At 39.4% G+C, this 22,720-nt stretch overlaps 2 protein-coding genes across 10 annotated transcripts in view; one reads left to right on the forward strand and one right to left on the reverse strand.

Annotated features, from left to right (window-relative positions):
* aass (aminoadipate-semialdehyde synthase) overlaps positions 1-13,631 on the forward strand; it is a 32,957-nt gene extending 19,326 nt beyond the window's left edge. For 3 of the 4 annotated variants that reach the window (XM_032546272.1, XM_032546280.1, XM_032546289.1), the window contains exons 14-24: positions 2,437-2,558; positions 3,760-3,889; positions 4,061-4,171; positions 5,680-5,788; positions 5,887-6,027; positions 6,140-6,307; positions 7,694-7,789; positions 8,325-8,440; positions 10,351-10,439; positions 10,516-10,692; positions 12,244-12,362. In XM_032546272.1, coding sequence (XP_032402163.1) covers positions 2,437-2,558; positions 3,760-3,889; positions 4,061-4,171; positions 5,680-5,788; positions 5,887-6,027; positions 6,140-6,307; positions 7,694-7,789; positions 8,325-8,440; positions 10,351-10,439; positions 10,516-10,692; positions 12,244-12,362 — 1,378 coding nt within the window. Of the gene's footprint in view, positions 1-2,436; positions 2,559-3,759; positions 3,890-4,060; positions 4,172-5,679; positions 5,789-5,886; positions 6,028-6,139; positions 6,308-7,693; positions 7,790-8,324; positions 8,441-10,350; positions 10,440-10,515; positions 10,693-12,243 lie in introns of all 4 variants that reach the window. The other variant, XM_032546266.1, reaches the window with a different exon arrangement.
* A 1,355-nt stretch (positions 13,632-14,986) lies between these two features.
* Positions 14,987-22,720, reverse strand: part of ptprz1a (protein tyrosine phosphatase receptor type Z1a) — a 90,001-nt gene continuing 82,267 nt past the window's right edge. For 5 of the 6 annotated variants that reach the window (XM_032546244.1, XM_032546245.1, XM_032546248.1 and 2 more), the window contains 10 exons: positions 22,157-22,320; positions 21,944-22,079; positions 21,465-21,611; positions 20,532-20,625; positions 20,323-20,396; positions 19,905-20,021; positions 18,927-19,082; positions 18,544-18,686; positions 18,315-18,450; positions 14,987-15,842 (listed from right to left, as the gene is read on the reverse strand). In XM_032546244.1, coding sequence (XP_032402135.1) covers positions 15,720-15,842; positions 18,315-18,450; positions 18,544-18,686; positions 18,927-19,082; positions 19,905-20,021; positions 20,323-20,396; positions 20,532-20,625; positions 21,465-21,611; positions 21,944-22,079; positions 22,157-22,320 — 1,290 coding nt within the window. In that variant the 3' untranslated portion in view covers positions 14,987-15,719. Of the gene's footprint in view, positions 15,843-18,314; positions 18,451-18,543; positions 18,728-18,926; positions 19,083-19,904; positions 20,022-20,322; positions 20,397-20,531; positions 20,626-21,464; positions 21,612-21,943; positions 22,080-22,156; positions 22,321-22,720 lie in introns of those variants that run through there. The other variant, XR_004336680.1, reaches the window with a different exon arrangement.

A 22,720-nucleotide genomic window follows, 5' to 3' on the forward strand; every position in this document is an offset into this window, starting at 1 on the left:
CTTGACCCCAAGTATGATTTTCTAGACAAGCTCTCCCTGCAAAATCTTAATCCTTTTGATTAAGTTCTGCTTCTCAAGATGCATAAACCTCCCGAGGGAACGTTTATCTTCTCTTATTCTAATTAAGCGGCCGAGTGCTTGACTGACCTCCAGTCAGTCATGCTGCTGTACATTCACGTGTGTGATGTCACTTCCAATTAGTCTGGAGGTAATGAGTCGTGTCTGACTCCTGGCAGGAAGAGAGGCTTGGACAATGCCATAAGTCACTCTGGGTGATTATCTTATAATGTTCATATTATTGTTGTCCTGATGTGGAGATAATCCAGAATTTTCAAATCAGCCTTTAATGCAGCAGTTTAGAGTGTGTAAAGTGTGGAAGCATATGGGTTTGCTTGTTGAATAAAGGTTATTGCCATTTTCCTATTAAATATGTTTATGTCTTTATTTTTAATATCCAAAACAGGTTTTTATCCTATTTCACATTATCACAGTTTTCCCAATAACTGCACAATTGTGTAGTTGTTTGTGTTTCATTTCAACTTTAATTGTTGTGAGTTTGTCTTTACCCCATTCTCTCTGGTTTTGGCAGTTGGTCTGTTTTTCTGCAACAGAGTGACACACAGTAGCCACTCTCTGTTGAACAGATGGCTAGGGCCGTGCAGAGACCTTGGGGCTCAAAGTTAAGAAGGGGCATATTGAACAAGATTTTAAAACACCGTTTTACACATAGCAACAACCCATATTAATCAAGGATATAATATTTAATAGGATCATACTGTATCACTGTCATCATGTGGAGACAATGCAAAGCAAGTGTAGTCTATGTTTTCCTTGATGGCAGCAAAAACAGCAACTTTGTACCTGACGGTGCTGGAGGGCTGTGCTGATCTGAGATCATAGTTTTTAAACAGACCATAGGAGAGAAGGTCGCTGGTTATAAAGTTATGAAATAAGCAAATTTGCTGCCATTTTATTAGATAAACCCTAATAATAGGTGACTGTTTAATTTCCTTAGCAATTTTTCTGCAGACTGCTATAAAGATCAAACAAGCTCAGAGGGGTTAGCACCTCTGACTGCATCCTTTGTGAACAAAGGAATGTTAAAGCAGATCCTTCCTCCCAACAGGTGATAGACTCTAGAACCATCACTGCTCTTAACAGACTCTGAATGTTTACATTCCTGCTGGTATTAGAACACACATGTTGTTACACAGTTTCATTTGTAATTGTTGATTTTTATACACAAACATGGATGAACATCTAGTGCAGTTTTTCTTGAAATTACCCTTCTCTGTTGCTCACATTTCTATTTTGCTATTTTCTTTTATTATGCTAATTTTATAACGACACAGTTATATTTTTTTTATCTTATATATTTATTTTTATATTCCCTACTTTGAGTCAAGGTCATTCTTTAGCTGAATTACCCATCTAAAGATAAGTGTATGTGCCCATTTATGCTTAACTTGCTGCTGGTTCCCACTGTGGGATAAGAAAGAATCCTTCTGTTCTCTTTTAACTCATTTTGAAATCATTCTTGCTGCTTGTTTTCGGAGTGAGGGTAGAACATTCACTTTGGAATCTGAAATGTTGTTGGTTTCTGCTCAGAAAGGTACATCCAGATGAATATATGTACTGGGAGTTTCCAGGATATCATACCTGGGAAAGTATGATCTGAATTACCCAGCTGTCTGTCTTGAAATCGAGTCTCAGAGGTAACGGGTCCTGAAGGAGAACCCCATACACACACTGTCACAGATTACTGTGACAGTGTTAAAATGCCATAAAACTGAGACCATTTCAAAGCCCTTTAAACATTTAAAGATCCTGTAGAATTAAGAATGAGATGTCACTGTATTGTTTATGTGAGTGAATACAGACGAGTGAATACTTTTTTCCATTTACTTTGTCAAAATATCTGATGGATGGAAATGTCACATTGTTGGTGGAAAATGTTGGAAATTGATGTCATGTCTCATTTTATGCATTGCCAAAACCTGACATATTAGGAGGGTGTGTATACTTATGATCCTGCACAACCTCCAGTGTGTGAATTATTTAGATGTTTTTACAAGATGGAGAAGACATTGTACAACCAGAAATAGAAAGTTGATCTGTATTTTCTTATGCTTGTGCTCCAACTTATTTGCAGTTTTTAACAGCTCTGTAAATGGATTTAACATTTAGCCTTTCAGTTTGGACTAAAACAGATGATATCTAAGAAACTGGGCTGTTAATCTGAAATTGCCATGATGATAATCAAATGCATTCAATAAATAAATTATAATAAGTGAACAAATCACTAATACATTTGATAACACATTATTGTTTAGTTTGAAATAACAATGAATCAAAAATATGACAAGTGCACTTGTTAAAGAAACACACTGGAAGAACTTATTGTGTGCGCGTGGGTGTGTATGTATGTGTGTTTAGGGAAAAGGCTCAGATCCTGAAGAAAACTGGTATGAAGAGAGTTCTGCTGCTTGGCTCGGGTTACGTCTCCGGGCCTGTGGTGGAGTATCTGACCCGGGATGAGAGGACCCAGGTGACTGTTGGTGAGTACTGGTGTCTTCTCACTGGAACTCTGGATCTGGTCAGAACTGCTGATTTTCACTCACTCTGTTGACTGTTGCTCCAGTAACTGCCTGTAACGCATCTCCAACGTTTCTGCCCCCTGGGATCTGTTCTGGTTGGAGCAGCTCTCATCCCATCACCATGTGGGCTGAACGACATCCCAACCAGAACAGCACCGCGTAGTTGATGTTTTGTCAGTGTATTTTTAACGCTGAAACACCAGCATTATTACTGTTTCTCTATTTCCGACATTCCATGATGGAAAAACTGTAATCTTTTTTTTAAAACACATTTTTATTAGTATTGTGTTTTCACAATTAGAGAAAAGAACAGAGAATTGTACACTGTACTGCCTATTACATTACATGAGAAGATTATAAGGAAGAGAAACAGAAACAAAACCAAAAAAAAAAAAAACTTAATGTCAAATTATGTCTTCTATGGTCACCAAACATTTACAAACAGATTTAAAACTTGACGACAACACAATCATAGCTAGCTGCTGTGGTGATAAAAGAAAATAAAAAGAAAGATTCATAGGAGGATAAACAAAGGAGGACAAAAGGAGGATATTCTTTAGTTAAGACCTTGTGAGACTTTCCACTTTATAGAATTCTGACCTCTCATCACAAGTTGGGTCAGCTCTTTAGGTAAACAGCTAAGCACAGGAGACCACATATCAATGAAATGTTTCTCATTACTCCTAAGAACTGCATTAATTCTTTCATGAGGGAGGACCCTGAATAATTATCTTTACCACTCTGTGGCAGTTGGTGGTTTATTCTTAATCCAGTTGATCAAAATGTATTTTCTAGCCAAAATCAATAATTTGTCACAAAATTTGAAGTGTGATTTTGTTAGAGTGACTAATTTTGACTGGAGGCCAAGAAGAAACAATCATGGGTCACAGCTGATATTGACACAAAACACGTCACTCAGCTCTTTAGAAGTTGCACCCCAGAGTCTTTTGATCAGTTTACATTGCCAGAAATAATGGTAATAAGTTCCAACCTCTCTTCCACATTTATTGCATAAGGGAGAGGACTGGCAATCCATCTTATTCAGTATAAAAGGTGTTAAATGTAGACGATATGAAAAATGGTAATCTGATATTACACAAAGGTAACCAGTCCAGTAAGTCAGCATGTTGAAGATGTTTTCTCTGCTCTCTTTTCCATTCAGCGTCTGTGCTTCTGAAACAGGCTGAGGAGCTGGCAGCCAGGTATCCCAACACCATCCCCATCATGCTGGATGCCAGCAGTCAGGAGGGACACCTGGACTCTCTGGTCACAGATCATGACCTGGTCATCAGGTATCAGCTGCTTTTCTATTCACTTTGCACCCTGTCATCAGTTTTCCTTCTTTTGCGGCTATATTCTTATATGTACAATTATTTTCAACTTGTGAAGTATTCCCACACTGGCAGACTAAGGTAATAAACTCTGTGAAATTAATGCTTCTAAACTTTCCATCTGTTTCCCAGCATGCTGCCTTACTCTTTCCATCCCATCATTGCCAAACACTGCATAAGGAGGAAGGTGAACATGGTGACTGCCAGCTACCTGAGTCCTGCTATGAAGGAACTGCAGAGCAGGTGACCAACAAGAATCATGTTGAGATTTAAATCACTTTCCCAAGATTTCACCACCTTATTTTACAACTACTTAAAATAGAAAATAAATAACCTATTAATTAAGTTTTAGTGTCAGAAGTTTGTAGTTGCAGGTCTATTTATTGACCATAAATTTTCATAATGGCTGCTGTGTTGCTGCTATTAATCATGAAGACTAAAATCTGTGATAACCCAAAGATGTCTTTATCTCACTTGATTTAAAATGCTTTGGTTTTTACCAGTGGCAGCTGGCGAAGAACATCTTAGTGGGACTCATGTGCCACTAGATGTCCCTTCCTAGTCCAACATAAGCATTCACATGAACTGTCAGAAAATCATTACAGTCTACTGTAATAAAACATTGTTCATACAGGAAAATATTATAAAGGGCAAAATTAGCTAAAAGTAAAAGGTCTCTTCAGCAACTTCCAAAAATATGAACAGCATTATTACTGTTTCTATATTTCAGCTGTTGTCACGAGTGTCAACAGCTAACTCTGAATCAAACTACACACTAAAAAAAATCTGACTTATGTATGGTTGTCTACAAATTGAACTTGGAACAAACAGGTTCAATTCTGATGCATCTGTCAGTTAAGAATCAACTGACACCAGGCAACACAGGCCTTCCTACCTAAAAGAACTAAAACACACAGATATTGGAGGAAATAGTCTTGGCTACAAACATAAAATTAACCCAGAAGGATTTATCCAGGTTCTACTGGAGCCACAACACCAAACAAATCCCTGAATTTATCTGACAATCTGTAAAGTTTTGCAGATGTTAGTGTTCAGAGATCTGAGTTAGCAATTAGAACTTCAGCACTGCATCAGAACGGCCATCTGACCCAGCAAACATCGTATCAAACATTAACATTACAACAGCAGCAGAAACTTAAAGAAGGCAATAAAAGCACCATCAATATTGGCAATCAAAAAAGAAATCATAGCAACATTTATCCAGAACAGGATTTGTATTACGCTAACCAGAGCAACATAAGCATCATATAAACCACAGCAGCATTCACAACTATCAACAAATGACACTAACTGATGAACAGAAAAAGTAAATAAGAAAAATGGAGCATAGCAATATCTTAGCTAAACTGATAAACTCACTGAGGAACAGTGAGTTTCCAACAACTGTTGGAAAATCCTCTGTATTATCATTCAAGATGGAGATTTTGGTCCAAGCATCCCCCTCTGAATGTTGACCTCGCCATCATCAACCTTTTTATCATAGTGACCCAAAACAGCTGCTGGTGTGAACTGACCTGAGAGCGTTTCTAGAGTGGGTAGAAACGAGAAGAAAAAGCTGCCGCTAAACCAACTGGTTGGCCTTGAAAACCAGTGTGCTGGAAAAACAAACATTTTAAATATTTTAGATATTGTTATTGTGTTAGATTTAAAGTAAAAGACATATGTAATAGAAAGAAACCAGTTCAAAACCTACAGGTTTAAGAGTCTCCCTGTATGTATGTGTGTGTGAGTGTGGAGGAAGCAGGCATCACCATTGTGAACGAGATGGGACTGGATCCAGGCATCGATCACATGCTGGCCAAGGAGTGTATCGACCAGGCCAAGGCTGATGGCTGCACTGTGAGTCAGCTCGCACACTGAGAGAGAGGGAAACATTCCACCTATATGGGCTACAGGCTACAGGCTCTGACAGCCTCATATGAATCACTGCTGTCTAGGTGGAGTCCTACAGCTCCTTCTGCGGTGGGCTTCCTGCTCCGGAGTGTTCAGACAATCCTCTTCGCTACAAGTTCAGCTGGAGTCCTTACGGTGTCCTCCTGAACACAATAAGCCCAGCTGTCTTTCTCAGAGATGGCGAGGTATGGAAGCCTCAGAGGGACATTAACAGCATTTAAGCTTTTCTCAGCAGAATCTGTTCCTGGCGCTGCAGTTTGTCTAAAGGAGAAGTCTGATGAGACTCATATGTTCAAGGTGGTGAGCATCCCTCCAGGTGGGACTCTGATGGATTCGGCCACAGCGATGGATTTCTTCCCAGGTTTCAGCCTGGAGGGATTTCCCAACCGCGACAGCACCAAGTACGCCGAGGCGTACGGCATCCAGACGGCACACACACTCATCAGGGGAACCCTGCGCTTCAAGGTACAGTGGCTACACTGGTGAAATTTCTCTGCCATAATTTGAGAGCACGCAGATTATCAGTCTGAAGTTTTGATGTTGTTTTGATTCTTTCACGCATGTTTGAGAAGTACGTTAATCACCATGGTAACCATCTGTCTGTGCAAGCCTAAATGCTTGCTCACACGGAGAGTTACTTTTTCCATGCAGCTCCTTGTTGGAGCTGCAGTCTCCAGTCGAGCAGCCCCCAACCATGACTCCCCCACTCAGCCCCTTCAGACCTGCAGCAGCAGCAATTGGCAAACACCGGGTGGAACTGCGTTTCTGCTGAGCTAATCATATTAGCTACTTTTCAGTACAACACTGGTAAAAATGTTGTTGGCGACTGAACAGAGAAACATTGTTGTGATCATGTGCTGAAGGTGGAGTGTCAGAAAGCCCAGAAGCTTCTTAAAGAGACTGAGGACAATTTCAAGGTGTTAAATCCACAGTCAAATTTGTTAAGTTATGTTTGATTTATACAATGCTGAAAAATTCTGCATCTTTAAACATTTCCTTCTGTTAAATGAAACATGGTAGTGATGGGTTTTCTTAGCATGAGATTTTTTCATATGAAGCTTTAAGTTTAAAAATTAAGTTTTAAAATATCAGAAAATAAATCATGTCACATGCTGTTATGAGTTAGTGCATGAGTTATTTCATTATGACACACTTTAAAAACTAAACCAACAGAAACACAACTGACTCTACATCTGTGGCTTTGATTGTTAACCATAACCAAAGACGACTGACGGTCCCAGAGCAGAATGTCACTCAGGATGAGGTCTGAGGACAGAACCAGTGGAACTGAGTCGGTTCTTTTCTCATGATTCCATCTATTTTTTGAAGTGCACCAGTTTCTCCTGCAGCAAAACAGCCCCGCAGCATGATGCTGCCACCTCCATGCGTCTCTGCTTGGACCCAGAAGTTGCCTCATAGTTATGACAGCTGGACATCCCATTCCGGCCATGCCTGCCTGTAATTGAGCAGATGAGCCTGTCTGTACTGTAGGGACGTAAAATCAAAGACTATTATAAACTATTTAAATCCACTATAATGTCTGTATATAAACTTCTGGTTTCAGCTGTTGGTGAACTTCAGGATGACCTTTGTATAAATATGAAGAGAAATTTACATTAGGATGTAAATGGTGTTTTATCAACACATTTTGTTTTTGGTAAGTACTCCTTAGTTTCTTTCTTGGCATTTCCTGTCTGTGTTTAACAGGTGAATAATGTCCTATATTAGGCCTTATACTCATAAAATTCCTAAAAGCAGCCTGCAGGTTTGGTGCTGATGGAGATGGTCCTCTGGTTGTCTTTGCCTCCTGTCAGTGTTTGTCTCTCATCAAGTTCCTGTTGTGTTCCACAGGGCTTCTCCAATGCCATGGGTGGCTTTGTTAAGCTGGGACTGATCAATACTGAGCCCAATCCTGTCCTCCAGCACCCTACGTCTACCATCTCCTGGGTATGAATTGCTGCAGCAAATGGTTCAAAAGCAGTCCTCTGATCTGTGCTCCGTTTTAGTTTAATTAATGTTTTCTATCTCATCAAATGACAGAAGTCTACTGCTGCCAACACTTGTTTATCAGTATCAAGGCTGCAGTGAACAGAGGCTTCTCATACTCATGACTTAAAGGCAAATAGTGTTAGCTTTTATGCTTGTGAGAGTTCAATCTTTTCAGGATGTTTACCAGCCATCAAGTGGTTGATAGATTTTTCATCCTGCCACTAATCTGCCTGAAAACACTCCTGAATCTTTTCTTTTGAGATGAGATGAAAAATGAAAGAGGTAAAATAAATTAGCACACTTAGAAATGTAGGCATGGAGGCTGGGTAAAAAGAGTTAAGAGACCATTGATGAACTGAAGAGGAGCACAGAGACAAACTCCACCACAGATAGAAAATTAAGTGTACTATAGGTTTAAAATTGTTCAGGTGCTGAAGAAAATAAATAAATAAAAAACATTTTACTGCTTGTTCATTTCCTTTCTTGTGTGCAGAAAGAACTCCTCTGTCATCAGATGGGCTTGCCCTCCTCCATGTCCCCAGAAGCTTTTGAGGGAGCAGTCTATAAGCAGGTTGGAGAGGATCAGTTCAGAATGGACACCTTGAGATGGTGCGACACCAACATAGCAGTTCCACACACACTCACTGACCAGAACAGGCCAGTCCAGTTGACCACCCAGAAAACATGACCTAACCTACATGAGATAGAATGTTGCTTTACATGGAAACGAGTGAAGCTAATGCTCCATTCGGTTCAGAACTTCATCACCGATATGAATGTCATATATTTGGGCTTTTAATTAGGCCTTACAAGCTAAAGCACTACAAAAGCCTATTGTAACTGAAATGTTTATCATTTTATGAGAAAATAAATGGACTGCTTGGAGACCTAAACATATTTAAAATCATGAAACTTTTCACAAATTTACATATTTTAAGGTTTTCATGAAAGTAGCACCAAAACCTACTCAACAGCAGCCCCCAGCAACTTTTCAAAACACTCTTCGCATTGACCTCACTTTATGATAAGGACAAGATCTATCCTCTACACCAAACAGGAAGTCAATAATCTTGGATTTAAGTTCTAATTTTTACCCCATTTTGGCTATTTATAGTCTGGGCTTTTGAACAAAATTCTAGAGACTTTAATCTATTGGTTTCAAACTTGGTCAGTTTGCTCATATGGGGGCTTAAAAACGTATCAAAACAGTGAGCTTTTGAAAATGTTGAACCTCAGAATATACAAAAACGTTTTTGGACCCATGGGCTAAACCCCACAGGGTGTCAACCATTTTGGATCAAAGCCACCATTTTGTCTGTCTTACAGACATTGTGTCTGAGTGAAATCCTTCTACGGCTTTTGACATGCTGGCTTCAAATTTTTTTAGCCCAGTCTTAAGGCATTGAAGATCGAAAGTTATCAAAAGCTTTTTGCTGCATCAAAGCATGTGGGTGTGGCCAAACCTCACAATCTTGCTATTTGCCATAAAACATCAAGGTTTGATGCATGAAACTCTTGGTGTGTCATAACAGATCATCAGTTTTAATATTCCCATGGTCAATTAGGGACATCACCTTAGCCCCGCCCCCTTTGAACATAAAGTTGGCTGTTTTGCTCCTGGATGTCTTTTTTTTACTTTTTGATTCATACAGATTTAAACCTGTCTGATGACAGAGGCAACATCATTCTGAATTCTTGTCAGATTTTTGCCAAACTTATAGGACTTGACATGTGTCCACTGTAATGACCGTTAGTGACATGAACTGAAGGTGATTTGGAAGATTCACCAAATGTGTTACCTAGTGGACGCAGGCGGGAATGGAGCGAGATCGTTGATAATGCTGTAGAAAGTTCTAATGAATATTAATAAGAATTTTGTTACATTATTTTGACTTGATTATGGCTTATCTTCAGTTTATACAGATATGCATACAGTTATGAAAAACATTGGAATCACAATTATCAATACCTTGGTCAATATGAATTATTTAAAATTACTCACCGAGTTAAGACAATGCAATGTCTTACCTCAGATACATTCTTCATGCAATGTATCTGTTGCATTAAGAACAATGTTCTGGCATGAAAGTGACACAAGCCTCTGCTGAGCTGTGACTGATCTGGCTGGGAGCAGATGCTGCACATCAAGCTGCTCTTACTGTGGCTTCTCTGCTTAGCAACATGGGAGCACACTTTGAGGCCCCTGTTCTGTATAGCTACACCTGAAGTGGTGTAGCTATACAACCTTCTCCAAGCCAAGGTCGCCTGCTGCCAGGGATGAAGAGATGAGGGCCATGCAGGCACTGAGGTCAGGGGGGACAACTCAATGACCAACAGCTTAAATTCAATGAGTCCATTTATTTAATTCAACAGCAAAGAAGCTAGAAAAATCAACTGCACATCCTTGTACCTCAGTCCAAGGATGAGTGGCCCCAGCAGCAGTGCAGCAGATATTTACACTTTAGTGTAAAGTGAAAGTAAGATGAGGAGGAATCCAAGCTGTCTGTGTGTGGCTGCAGGCTGGGGATGCTGAGCGACGACGCTGTGCCTCATGCTGACACCATTCTGGCTGCACTCGCAAAGCACCTGGAAGCCAAGCTCTCTTTTGGTGAGTGGGGTGACCGCTGGTGTTGACCAGAGGAACACAGTCAGGCATGAAACTGATTCTTCTCTTCTGGATCCAGCTAAAGGTGAGCGGGACTTGATAATCATGAGGAACGACGTGGGAATTCGACATCCAACTGGAGAGCTGGAGATGCGACAGATCAGCCTGGTGGTCTATGGGGAACCAAACGGTTTCTCTGCCATGGCCAAGACTGTAGGATACCCAGCAGCCATTGCTGCCCGCATGGTTCTCGATGGTTAGTGATGCCTCTCTGTAAGTTATCACATTAGTAATACAGACGCTCCAAACAAAGATTTTCTAGCTGTTAGAAATGATGAGGCTTCAAAAACAATAAGGTAATTGTAGTGTATGAATCATAATCTGACCAGATCCCCACTTTTTTCAGTTTTACCCTTTTTCCTTTAATGTACTGATTCTGTGACTCTTAGTCAATCTACCATTGTCTCTCCATTCTTCTCAGTTAAAAAGACTTATAAAATTTCAATCAGGTCAGAACTCATTTCTGGCTGGTGCAGTCTAATTCAGTTCAGTCATTAATCCTTTATCCCAAACGGAAATTAAAAATGTTGTTGTACCTGAAATCATCAAACTATCGTGAAAGAGTCATTGTAGATGCTGATGCTATGGCCAGGGAGGTTTTCTAGTAGTAGTCAGTCTTGCAACAAATTTGAAGAGACCTCTGACTGCAGATTTTTGCTCTATGACAGACAGCAAAGACAATATTCACAGCAAAATGCCTTGATTGTAACAACCTGTGATTGGCTTGCTCTGCTAATCCTCATTTTCTTTTGCTGTTCCTCTTTAAATTGCTATCAGGCTGAATGTTAGAAAACCTGGCAGAGATGTTGGAGTAAGGATTATTATAGTATAATACTATTATAGTATATTATTATAGTATAGTATAGTAATGATGAAGTGCTGGTTTTAACTTCCTCCTCTCTCCGATCCTGTTTTGTATCCATGAAGTTTCTGTTTCAACTCCTCTGAGATTTGTGATGTAGCTTAAGTACCTGTTTGAGCTTTTGAGAAGCTAATTGGCTGCTCCCATACCTTGTTGCCACGGTTACACATCATAACAGCCTAAAATAAAAAAAGAAGAGCAAAATTCCTTCCAGCTGCACAGCATCCAGAACCAGGGGGAATAATTCTTCAAACATGCAATGCCTCAGCACAATAAAATTATAAATAAAAGTCTGCAAAAATAACTGAAGCAACAGAGCTACTGCTAATGCTGCTACCATCAAAGAATGGCCTACAAACACAATCTACCAATCAAGATAGCAGAGACATTACAATTTAAAAGTTGGGCATTAAACGATCATGGACTGATTCCACCATTTGAAATTTTTGTGTAAGTTGAATTAGCATAATGCAAGTTAATGTTAACCAACACATATGTTTACCAGCTTACAATAGCATATAAGATAGCATTTGCAGTTTGATTGCTTAATCATATAAGCTAAGTAATGTAAACTAACATGGCAACATGAACAATTTACCTAATAAAATCCTAATTTAAGTTTAGAAGTTAACAAAAATTAAATTAAGAATGGAGTGGCTTAACGTTAACAAACAAGCTATTGTTAAGATTGTAGCTAAGTTCAAATTATAAACTAGTGCTACATCAGTAACTAATGTTACATCAGTAGTGACACTAAGCAAAGCTGTCTGTGAAGGGAATGAAAATGTTTTCATTAGCCAGAAACGACTGCTGCTGCTGCTGCTGCTGTTAGTTTTTCTAACACGACTGATACGACAGAACCAAACACTTTTTTTCTCTCTGTAGGGGAAATCAGTACAAAAGGTCTGCTGGTCCCAATGACCAGTGACATCTATGGGCCGGCGTTGACTCGGCTGAAGGAGGAAGGACTGCACATCATATCCAAGAGCACCCTACAGGAGTAGAACATAGTCTGCAGACGTTAGAGAACCGGCAGAAGTCCAAAGAATTTCAAAAGTGGATAAAATCAGCTTTTGATCATTTTACACCAATTCCTTTAACACTATAAAACCCAGCTGTCTGCTGGCCGTCTGATTGTTTTATTTTATTTTATTTTTTTTAAGAAATGTTTTTGTTAGACCTACTTGCTTGTCAAATAAAATTTTAAGTGTTAATAAAAATGTGAAAGCAGCGGTAGGCAGAACAGATATTTGAGTCCATAATCACAAAATCCGTAGAATAATTAGTTAAAATAGTTGAAAGGAAATTCATGCTCAAAATTTGCAGTCTCAGGTCAGAAATTCAGATTGCAGCTGATGTTCAATAATTCAAATGTTTTTTCCTAACTTCTCATGTGTATCAGTTGAAAATAATTAGGTCAGACAACATGAATGAAACCAGAACAAAACCTCTTAGACATCAAAGTGCAGACCTGCTGTAGAGACCAGCTGAGAAAACGTCGCAGCTTGCAATGAGATGAATCCTGCCGCTGAATGCTCAGTGTGTGGCTGAAACCTCACAGTCAGGTCTTCATGTTGTAAGAAATGTTCTCCAAACTGAAGTTGGACCTCATCCAGCCTGACTGGAGCTCCCAGCTGATGTGCACCAACAGTTCTGGAGCAGTTTCACATAGATGTCTGTCAGACTGCAAGCCTTGGAAATGTTGTCTTTCTTTCTCTTATGACTTTGTAGTTCTTTAGCTTCATCAGCAAAATGATTCTGGATACAAATGTTTACACCTATTTGTATCCTTTTAAGTAGAAATGTCTGACTGTTGCATTATTAGTAGAAAACATGTTGCACTGCTGACACTGACCTGGTCAGTGTTTCATTCATCAATCACAGGTTCTAATTCTCTTCAAATAGAGAAAAGGAAGTTTTTTTGAGTATAGCAGATATATATACAGTATTTATAGATATAGATGACTCCTATGTCATCTTAAAACAAATGTTTGTAATGTGTAGATATCAGAAAGACTGAGAGGCTTTAGAATGTAATTCAGGAGACAATTCAGTTTTATTTCTGGAGAGATCAGTTCCATAAAACTCCAGCATGAACTGCTTGTCAAAAGTTTTTTTTCTAAATGTTTGAGGTCACAATATCTGAAATACTTCTGTTGTGGGGTTTTGTTTATGTTTTTCCTTTTTGACAGAAATGAAATGGTTACATAATTAAACTCATGTAAAGTATTGTGATGATTTCTTAAAAAAATAAAGAGCATTAAAGTAGATGACACAGTTTCAATATTTATCTAAATAATTTAGAATCATTTATCAGTTATTGTGGTAAATGCATATTTGCTTGTTTTATTTAATCCTTAAAAAAAAAATCAATCTTGGCATTTTTAGACCAACTAATCTGACCATAAGCATGATGGTAGATTTTTCAGAATCATATAAAAATTGGTCACTGTGTAGATTGATGTTCATTGATCAGGATCTGTTGTAGCCAGTAAATTGAACTGCTGCAGTGTCCTGTCAGCTCCTTGATCTCCAGCTGAGTTCTCACTCGGGAGAAAAAGAAAAAAGAAATTGCTGACTTGTGTTTTTACTTCTGCTTGATTTGGAGGCAGCCAAGCGAAACTGGGCCACCAAGCAGAGGATAATTGAGGATGTAATTATTAAAGTCAAAAATGTAAATGAACTTGCAGATCTGGCAGCAGGTCAGAACAATTTCTGGGCTCTTGACCTATTTTCTGACCTGAAAAGACGCATTTCTTACAGAGTCTTAGCCTGGATTAACTCATAAGAAACGGTGCAGGGATAATGACAAAGAACTTCATAAAAGGAATATGTATAATCCATATGTTGAACCAGACTCTGTTTTCAACAGAAATTCAAATTGGGATATCTTGCTGCTCCCCTCTTCCCTTCACCAAACAAGACAGGTTGAAACATAAAAAGTGGGGGTCAGAAAATATCTGAAGATGGATTTCTAAAGATTTCAAAGATTTGATAAGTGGCTCCTAATGGATCACTGATGGAAAGATGGTTCCGAACTTATAAAGAACTTTTGGTTTTTGTTTTAAAATAAATTTTACTGTAAAGAAACCAGTACACCTGTCTAAGCTGATCGTCTAGGAGATGATCAGCTAAACAAACTCATCTCACCTGTTTTGTCATCCCTTCGTTGACTTCCAGAGCAACAAAAAATAGATTTTAAAATCCTACTCTTGGCCTTTAAATGCCTTAATGGTCTTGCTCATCCTTACCTCTCCGACTTGCTCTAGCTGAATGTTTCACCAAGCCTGGCTGATCAGCTTCTGTTGGTTGTACCAAAACCTAGGCTGAAGCTCCAAGACCGGCCCTTTTCTGTTAATTTGTGGAACAAGTAGCCATTGAACATTAGATAAGAATCTTCTGTTACTGTTTTTAAGAACTTGTTTTCAGTGGTTTTTGACACGATGTGTTTGTAGTTTTCTGCTTTAGAATTTCTGGTTGAATGTTCCTTTGCTCTCCAATCCTCTGCATTTGGCTCCTACTTTTAGACATCATGACAGTAACATGAAGTGTGGAAACAGTGAAGCACTCGGAATACCTTCTGTTTGTGTGTTATAGATGTATACATTTATATACATATAAACACACACGCACACAAATAGTTTTAATAGAAACGATCTTCTTTCAGTAATTGCAGCTTGCAAGTTTACATAGGAACACTTTAAAGAACCAACAGGTTTTTTTGTTTGCAATTCTTTCACTTTATCCCTTTAGTCCCCAATGTAAGACTCCGGCAGTGTTTCACATCCAACTAAAGATCTACATAGGCAGTAATCACATGCAACACATTTAGTTTGTTACAAAACTGAGTATAAAATCATTAATCACCTTTAGCTAAACAGAATCAAAGCATTCATTTGCACTAAAAATATAGAATCTAGAAGTATAAATAGAAATTTGGTCCATCAAAGTGATTACCATATTATTTACATTCGATCGTTTTATTATTCCACATCCTTATCTTGTTTAGCACACCGTAGCTACTGTTGCAGTGGTATTCACAGAATAGACTCCAGTGGCAGAGCCATGGAAAACATTTGATGTGAAAAGGTGCAGCTTCCCTTTTTAGGCTCAGTGCCAATAAATACAATGTTTAAAAAGAGTTTAGTACAAATTTTCAGGATGGTACATTAAAACCTTGGACAGTTAATGTATAAAATGTAATGAACTACAACAAAAGGAATACAAAAGGCACACAATATAAAAGCAGAAAGAGTCCAAATTCAGCAAAGCTGTTAAGAATCTGCCTGAATAAAGTCTGTCAAAAGTGATTCTATTGATGCTTGAAGAACATAAAGTTAAACTTATCCTATCAGGACTTTTTACACAAGAGATTCAAGGCTGTCAGTGGTGGTTCCATTGTTGTCAGAGAATAGGAGGGTTTTCTCTGCTTCCTGTATCCCGATGATGCTCAGCATGGCTTTGTACAGGAACTGGTAGTGCTCCTGCAAAAACACACTCCACTCAGTCTCTTGCTACTATTCCACTTAACACACATGTAAGATAAACCCAGGTAGCATCAACTCTGAGCTAAATTTGATCTTATTTGGTTCACAGTAACAGACTCAGTCCGAGGTTTAGCCAGCTTTTCACATTTCAGCTCATTTCAGATAAAAATGTTCCAGGATTTTAGTTTTGATTTCATGTGATAGCCCATCATAAAGCAGTTTTCTAGTTTTAAGAGCATTTACATTTATTTTAAACCTGATAAAACACATTCACTTTAAGAACAAGTCCCATCTTCATCTAGCTGCTGGCTAGGCCCTTCTTTCAGTCCTCTCTCAAACCACCTGTCTTCCTGGTACAAAATATCCACAAAGCTGTCTTCAAACGAGTGACCCTTTATCTTGACATGTAAATGAACAGCTGATTCTTGACCCGATGAGTTTGCTCTGTTCTGGACCATCCGTCTGCTGTTCAGCGTCTCCAATGAAGAGCTGGGAGCATTTGTCCTGCATTGGACTGTGTCACTGTGGCACACTGCTGAGCCGTGTTTGGCTGTTTTATTCTGGGATAATCCAGCTTCTGTCTGACAGTTTCAGAATTCATTTTTAATATTTTTCACTATTTTCTGAGCTGAGATACAAAAACATGGTAATATCAATGAGGTGGCCTTTATTAGTTAGGCTGTTATACAGATTAACTGAAAGATTTTCATTAGTGAATCAGAATATCATTGAAATGTTTCTTTCCGGTGTTTATTTCTGTTAGTATTGATGATTCTGGATTACAGCAGCTGAAAATCAAACATGTCTTATAAAATTTCAGTAATATTACATCAGACCAATACATGAATGGTCTGATGCCATGGGTCAGACTGCTTGACAGTTGTCAAGGAGAGTGACTGAAATTCTCTATAAAATAAGCTTCTTTCTTTGAAGAAAACCATATGGTATCAGTTAACATTTAATATTCCTGTTAGGTTAATAAGGCATTTCTCAATCAAATTGAAGTAAATTGAGAAAGGCATTGCTGAAGAAGCCAGCTACTCAGAATGCTGTATCCAAGCTTCTAGACATGGAATGTTGAGTGGAAACTAACAGTCTGATTGAAATCTGTGCGCAACAGCGATAACTTCAGCCTTGAGACAATTGTGTAGCAAATTTTGACTTCTTCAACCGTCAGATGTCACTGAGCCAGGCTCTGGTTGGTTCTGGTTCTGGTTCTGGTTCAGGTTTTGGTTCTCTGGAGGTTTCTTCCTGTTAAAGGGGAATTTTCCTTTCCACTGTCGCTACATATTTGTCCAGGAGAAGTGAATTCTGTAAGTCAATAATTCAATGCAATCTGCTGGATTTCCTTAGATAGAAATTATTAAACTGACCTGAATGATAAATTGAACCTGATGCATTGCTTGATAACCAGGATCAGATGGGAGTGTTTGTACTTGACTTAGAATTTGTTTGTATGACTGGTTTGAATTGACTTTTTTGCTTTAGTTCTTTGGGAAAACATGTCCAGAACTTCTCATTATTTTGACATTATTGGACCTCTGTTGGTGTTTTACAAATACACTGCATTGAAATGTAATTAAATTGAAAACAAATCTGTTTGGTTTAAACTTTGAAGGTGTTGGCTGATGCTAGAGCATCAAGAGCCACCAAACACACCCTACTTGAGCTAGAATTGTCACATTCCTTTTCCGTAGAGACAGACAACCTGAACCAAAGACCACATCAGAAGCTTCTCACCAGGGCTAAGAAGGAAACTAGCTAGCTAGGTGCTCACTGGTCCATGGTTCCTTTCCAGTTAAAACATTTGAATTGCAGTTGGACATCAAGATCCTAGAGTCTGGAGGAAGAGTGGCGAGGAACAGAATCCACTGATGTTCTGGGTGCCATGTCATGCACTGGTTCTGGTCCACTGGGTTTCTGAAGTCCACAGTCAATGCAGCCATCTACTAGGAAATTCTAGAGCACTTAATGCTTCCCTCACCTGACCAGCTGTATGGAGCTGATGATTTTATTTTCCAGCAGGACTTGGTACCTGTCCACACTGCCAATACTGATAATGCCTGCTTCATTCGCCACGGTAACACCAACAAACTGACGTGACCTTAACCAATACAGAATCTATGGGTCAGGAGGAAGCAAACTCATCAGAACCACAGGCTGGTTTCCGCCGTTCTTTTGCATGCAGTAATTCATGCAAAAGGAGCCCAAGACACTGTGCAGTACATGGACATACTTTTCATTAAGCACACATTCCTTTTTATTGGTCTGGTGTACTGTAATACTGTAATTTTCTGAGAGACAAAATTTGTGATTTTTATTTGCTGTAAACAACAATCACCATCAAAATTCCAACTAAATTTATGAAAATGTGTTTGTAAATGAGTTGAACTGCATTTATCCATAACTCAAATGTCGAACTGAAGAGTGTAACAAACAGATCTGTAATAAACTGGCTATGAGACTCACGACATCACTGAAGACTCCTGGTCTCAAGAGGTTTGCCAGCCTGGCTGCTTGGAACACATCAGCCGAACCTTCAGCCTCCAGCTGCTGCTTTAGGGACGACAGAGCACAGAATGTTCCTGCCGTGACTCCGCCCACACTGCAGGAGAAAAACACCAGGACTCATCTCATGTAAAACCTTTTGGAAAAAGAAGACCCAAAAAGTATGCTAACGGGCTGGACAGGGTCTTACTCATCATGGACCACGGTGGGATAGTCCCTGCTCGCCCTCTCTTCATTCACCAGGCTGATGAGCTCAAAGGTGTTACTGATGGGGCTGTCAGGGTTCGGCCAGCAGGGGGCGAGGAAATGCTTCACCTCAAGAACAAAGTCATCCTGTCCAGATGAGAAGAGTTGACATGCCAACCAGATGCCTTCTGCACACAAAATCTTTCTGAGTTGTAAGAACAGCTTCAGTGATACTTTTGTGTTGTAAGATCAGTACAATAGTTTACTTATGTGTTCAAGTGAAATTAAGAAGCCACTAATGTTTTAGTGGCTTATATGACACATGTTTGCAACACGCACTATCTGCTATTATTAAGAATGTCATGGTGCAAAAGAAGCTAGGCTAACCTTTGCAGCAGACAGGGCGTATTCCCGGACCACCAGCATGTCCTCATTGGACAGACAGATGTGGGCCTCACTCTTTTGGGTCACAGTGAACATGTTGAAGCTGATGGATGGCTCATTGCTAGGACACAGGGCACAGAGCTCCGCCTCCTCTGTAGTCTGTTGACAGAGAGACATGGGAAGGCTAACGCTAACTGACAGCTGAGCTTTGCTCCAGGAAGAATCCCAGAGCTGGGGGGGCTCTCCTGGAGATGGGACCAATCATTAACAGTTCTTTACATGAAAATGACTGTACATTATCAGATAACAAAAAGTAAGAGATCAATTATTGTCATGTACTCTCACAGCTAGGAACAGCTGTTCAGTTGTTGGCAATAAGTAGTGAACCAACCAAACAGGAACTCGGTAACACTGAGGTGAAGATTGGTTAAGTTCAAAGTGAGCATCAGAATGAGGACAAAGTGGGATCTAAGCCACTTTGACCCAGCAGGTTCTGGTTGTCAGCACTTGTTGTTCATCTGAAAAAGAGAAAATATCACAGGAGTGGCAGCTGTGTGGAAAGAAATGTCCTCTTGAGGTCAGAGCTGGTTTAAGAAGATATAAAGACAACAGGAGCTGATTCCAACCAATGGATGCAGGACGCTGTGAATGAACTCTTAATGTACAGAAAATGAAGCCTTGAAGCAGGTGGGCTGCAGCAGCAGAAGACCCCAGCAGGTGTCACTCTGACTAGCTGAGAACAGGAAGCTGGACAATAACAGGCTGGAAATGTGATGCCTGATCCAGGAAGTCTCAGACTCAGTTGAAATAAATGGAGGGTTATAGAATAATGTGTCAAATATGACAATGAAATAGTACCAAAAATTATTTTTCTAATAAAATGGAGGGAAGTGTTTTGCCCACAGCTGAAAGCTTTCAGTGTTCCTGGATCATCATTTCCCATTTGGAGAATATCATTTGAAATGAATCGTTTTTGCTTACCCCAGGCAGTGAGATGATGACCTGGATATTGTGATCCCATATCATTCTCCAAAAGTCCTTTATGGTGCCAGGCAAGGGATTCTGGGTAATGATGAACTCTCTGTTTAGTCTGTAGCCCTGCAAAACAAAGCCATACCTTTGTACAGGCGATTAAAGCTCCAACTAGTTCAAGAAATGACTGGAATACCATTTGATCCCTCAATGGCATCACAGAACAAATAAACCTCTGAAGCACTGATGCTGAAACATTGAAGGCTGACTTTTATATAAAAGTAATGAAGCTGTTAACAGGCTCCTTTGCCTGTGTGTTAATGAAAAGAGAGATTCACATCCTATGGGAACCCTCATGAAACACACCTTCATCCTCTCATATGATTCTGGCTAAGATTTAGTTACAACGGAGATTTGCTGGTCTTACAGTGATGAATGAGGCATTGATGTAGTCGGTCGTCTCTCCAGCTGTTATAGATAGACACACTCGTGATCTGTCAGCTACAAGAGAGAAGAGATGAGGTTAAGTACTTTGTGGATCATGTGAACAGGAGCTGAAGTGGAAGGATTTAAATGTGTGACTGAGACTGATGTGGAGTTCCAGCAGTTCATGGCGTTACCATGAGGCAGTCTCACCAGGTATCACAGAGCAGTCCCTGTTCTTGCTGGAGTTGTTGTCCTGCAGAGCGCTGGAGAAATCACTCTGCTTCACTTCATTGTGACACACCAGCTGTGGAGAACAGAAAAGAGCTAACCTTTAGGTTCTGCTGTCCTAACTAATGGTAGTCAAAAAATGGAGCCTGATATACAAAGACTTGTGCAGATTTTTTAAATCAAAATATGGCGTATTTAAATCCACAAGAGTACATTTGCACAGAAGAAATGGATGTATGGAAGTATGAGGACACATGGATCTGAGCACATTTACAGTAGTTTGTCTATTCTAACCAGCGTTCATACCTGACCCATGGACTGTACAAATAAACTTGATTAATTGCTTACTTGAACAGATTTAGGTTTACAATTAAGTATACATTTTCCAAAAACAATTTCTGCTTTTTTACATTATATTTAAAATGACATATTAAAATATATATCTCATGACTGGGGTGCTGTGGTGGCGCTGGGGTTAAGCACAACTTAACCCCAGCTTACAACAGTCCTCAATGTGGCTGTTGTAAGTTCGATTCCTGGCCTGGTGACCTTTGCTGCAGGTCTTCTCCCTTCTCTCATTGCCCTCTTTACTGTCAATTCACTATCAAATAAAGGCCACTAGAGCCAATAAAACCTTTAAAATATACTGTATATGTACAGTATATACAGTATATATATATATATATATAGAGAGAGAGAGAATCATTACTGATGATTGTCATCAGTAATGATTTAAAAATGTAATTGATATCAAAATCTATCAAACCTGTCTTATAACTGCTGAGCAGCTTTTTGCATGTTTTCTCTGGTATTTTGATGATTTATCTTTGATGATGACCCCCAAGTCGTTGTGGTTGGAAGGCCTTCTACCATCACCCTAATCTCCATTAATTTTGCATGAGTGTGTCAGCTCACCTTAAACTGTTTGTCCAGGCGAGTCCTCCCAGATGGTCCTGGAGTCAGCAGCTCACCCACATAATTGTGAAGGTGGGCTGCCAGTACTTCAGTGTCCCCACATAAGATGGCCTCCACCAAAGCATCATGGATAAAAATATACTGTTCCTGTAGAAGGAGGAACAGTATATTGCTACAGTTTGTAATAAAACCTCTTCTTATGTATTTTTTAAGGCAAACCTAACAGACAACCTTGCTGCTTTTATTGTACTGAATGGAGACAAGTGCAAAAAAAATCTGTGCAAGTAAATAATTTTAGTAGTTTCATACTGAAATTACTTTTGGATGATGTGTTGTGAAATTGGGCGATATAAAAAAATTTAGCGAGAAAAAAATGCTTTATTTCTGCACAGAGGAGACACATACATTATCCTACTCGTCTCTGTTGCATTATCAGAATGAAATGCGGCATGTGTTCAAGTAGCAAGTTGAACTCTGACCTCAGTCTGAACCAGGAAGTTTCTTTGTGTCCGGATGTGCTTCAAGAAGCCAGGAATGTCAATGGTTCCTTCGTGTGATATCTGTTTCAGCATGCTGTCCAGGACAATGTACGTGCCTGTCCGGCCAACCCCAGCACTGCGCAGCAAAACAAGCAGTCAGAGAACACTTCCAGCATCAGCTCAGCTGAAGATGACAGTGAAGCTTCATGTGACCTGCAGTGCACCACCACTGGGCCCATGTTGTCTGTGTTGGCTCTGGATGACTTGCGAATGAAGCTGAGAAGCGGCAGAGACAACTCTGGGACACCCATATCAGGCCACTGGGTGAACTGGAACTGTTCCACTGTTCGCTCGTTGCTCCACCCCTTCTTTGAGCTCTGTAGGAGGAAGGTGCAGGATAAACTCATTAACTTCAAAAATAACAATATTTTTTCAACGATAGAAAACTTCTGGCACCTTAAGTTGTAAAACATTAGGACAATTGCATGAAATGTTCAGTTTTTCAACAAGAAATGTTTGCTTTTTGATGTCTAATCTTTGTTGATTTCTCTGGAAATGAAACTTGCAAATGCAAATTGCATTTAAACAACAAAACATTCCTTCTTTCACTCATTAAGCAAAAATGATCAAATATCTTTGTTGAGTGTTTTTTGTGTACAGCATATTTAAAATATTCTCAACAAAATGCATCTTGGAAACTGAAATATCTTGGCATATTGCTATTTGCTGGCTTTTGTGAAGCAGTCTGTCTCAGCACTGTTCATTTGCAATTGCATT

The sequence above is a fragment of the Xiphophorus hellerii genome, chromosome 2 (assembly GCF_003331165.1).
Source record: "Xiphophorus hellerii strain 12219 chromosome 2, Xiphophorus_hellerii-4.1, whole genome shotgun sequence".
Classification (NCBI taxonomy): Eukaryota; Metazoa; Chordata; class Actinopteri; order Cyprinodontiformes; family Poeciliidae; genus Xiphophorus; species Xiphophorus hellerii.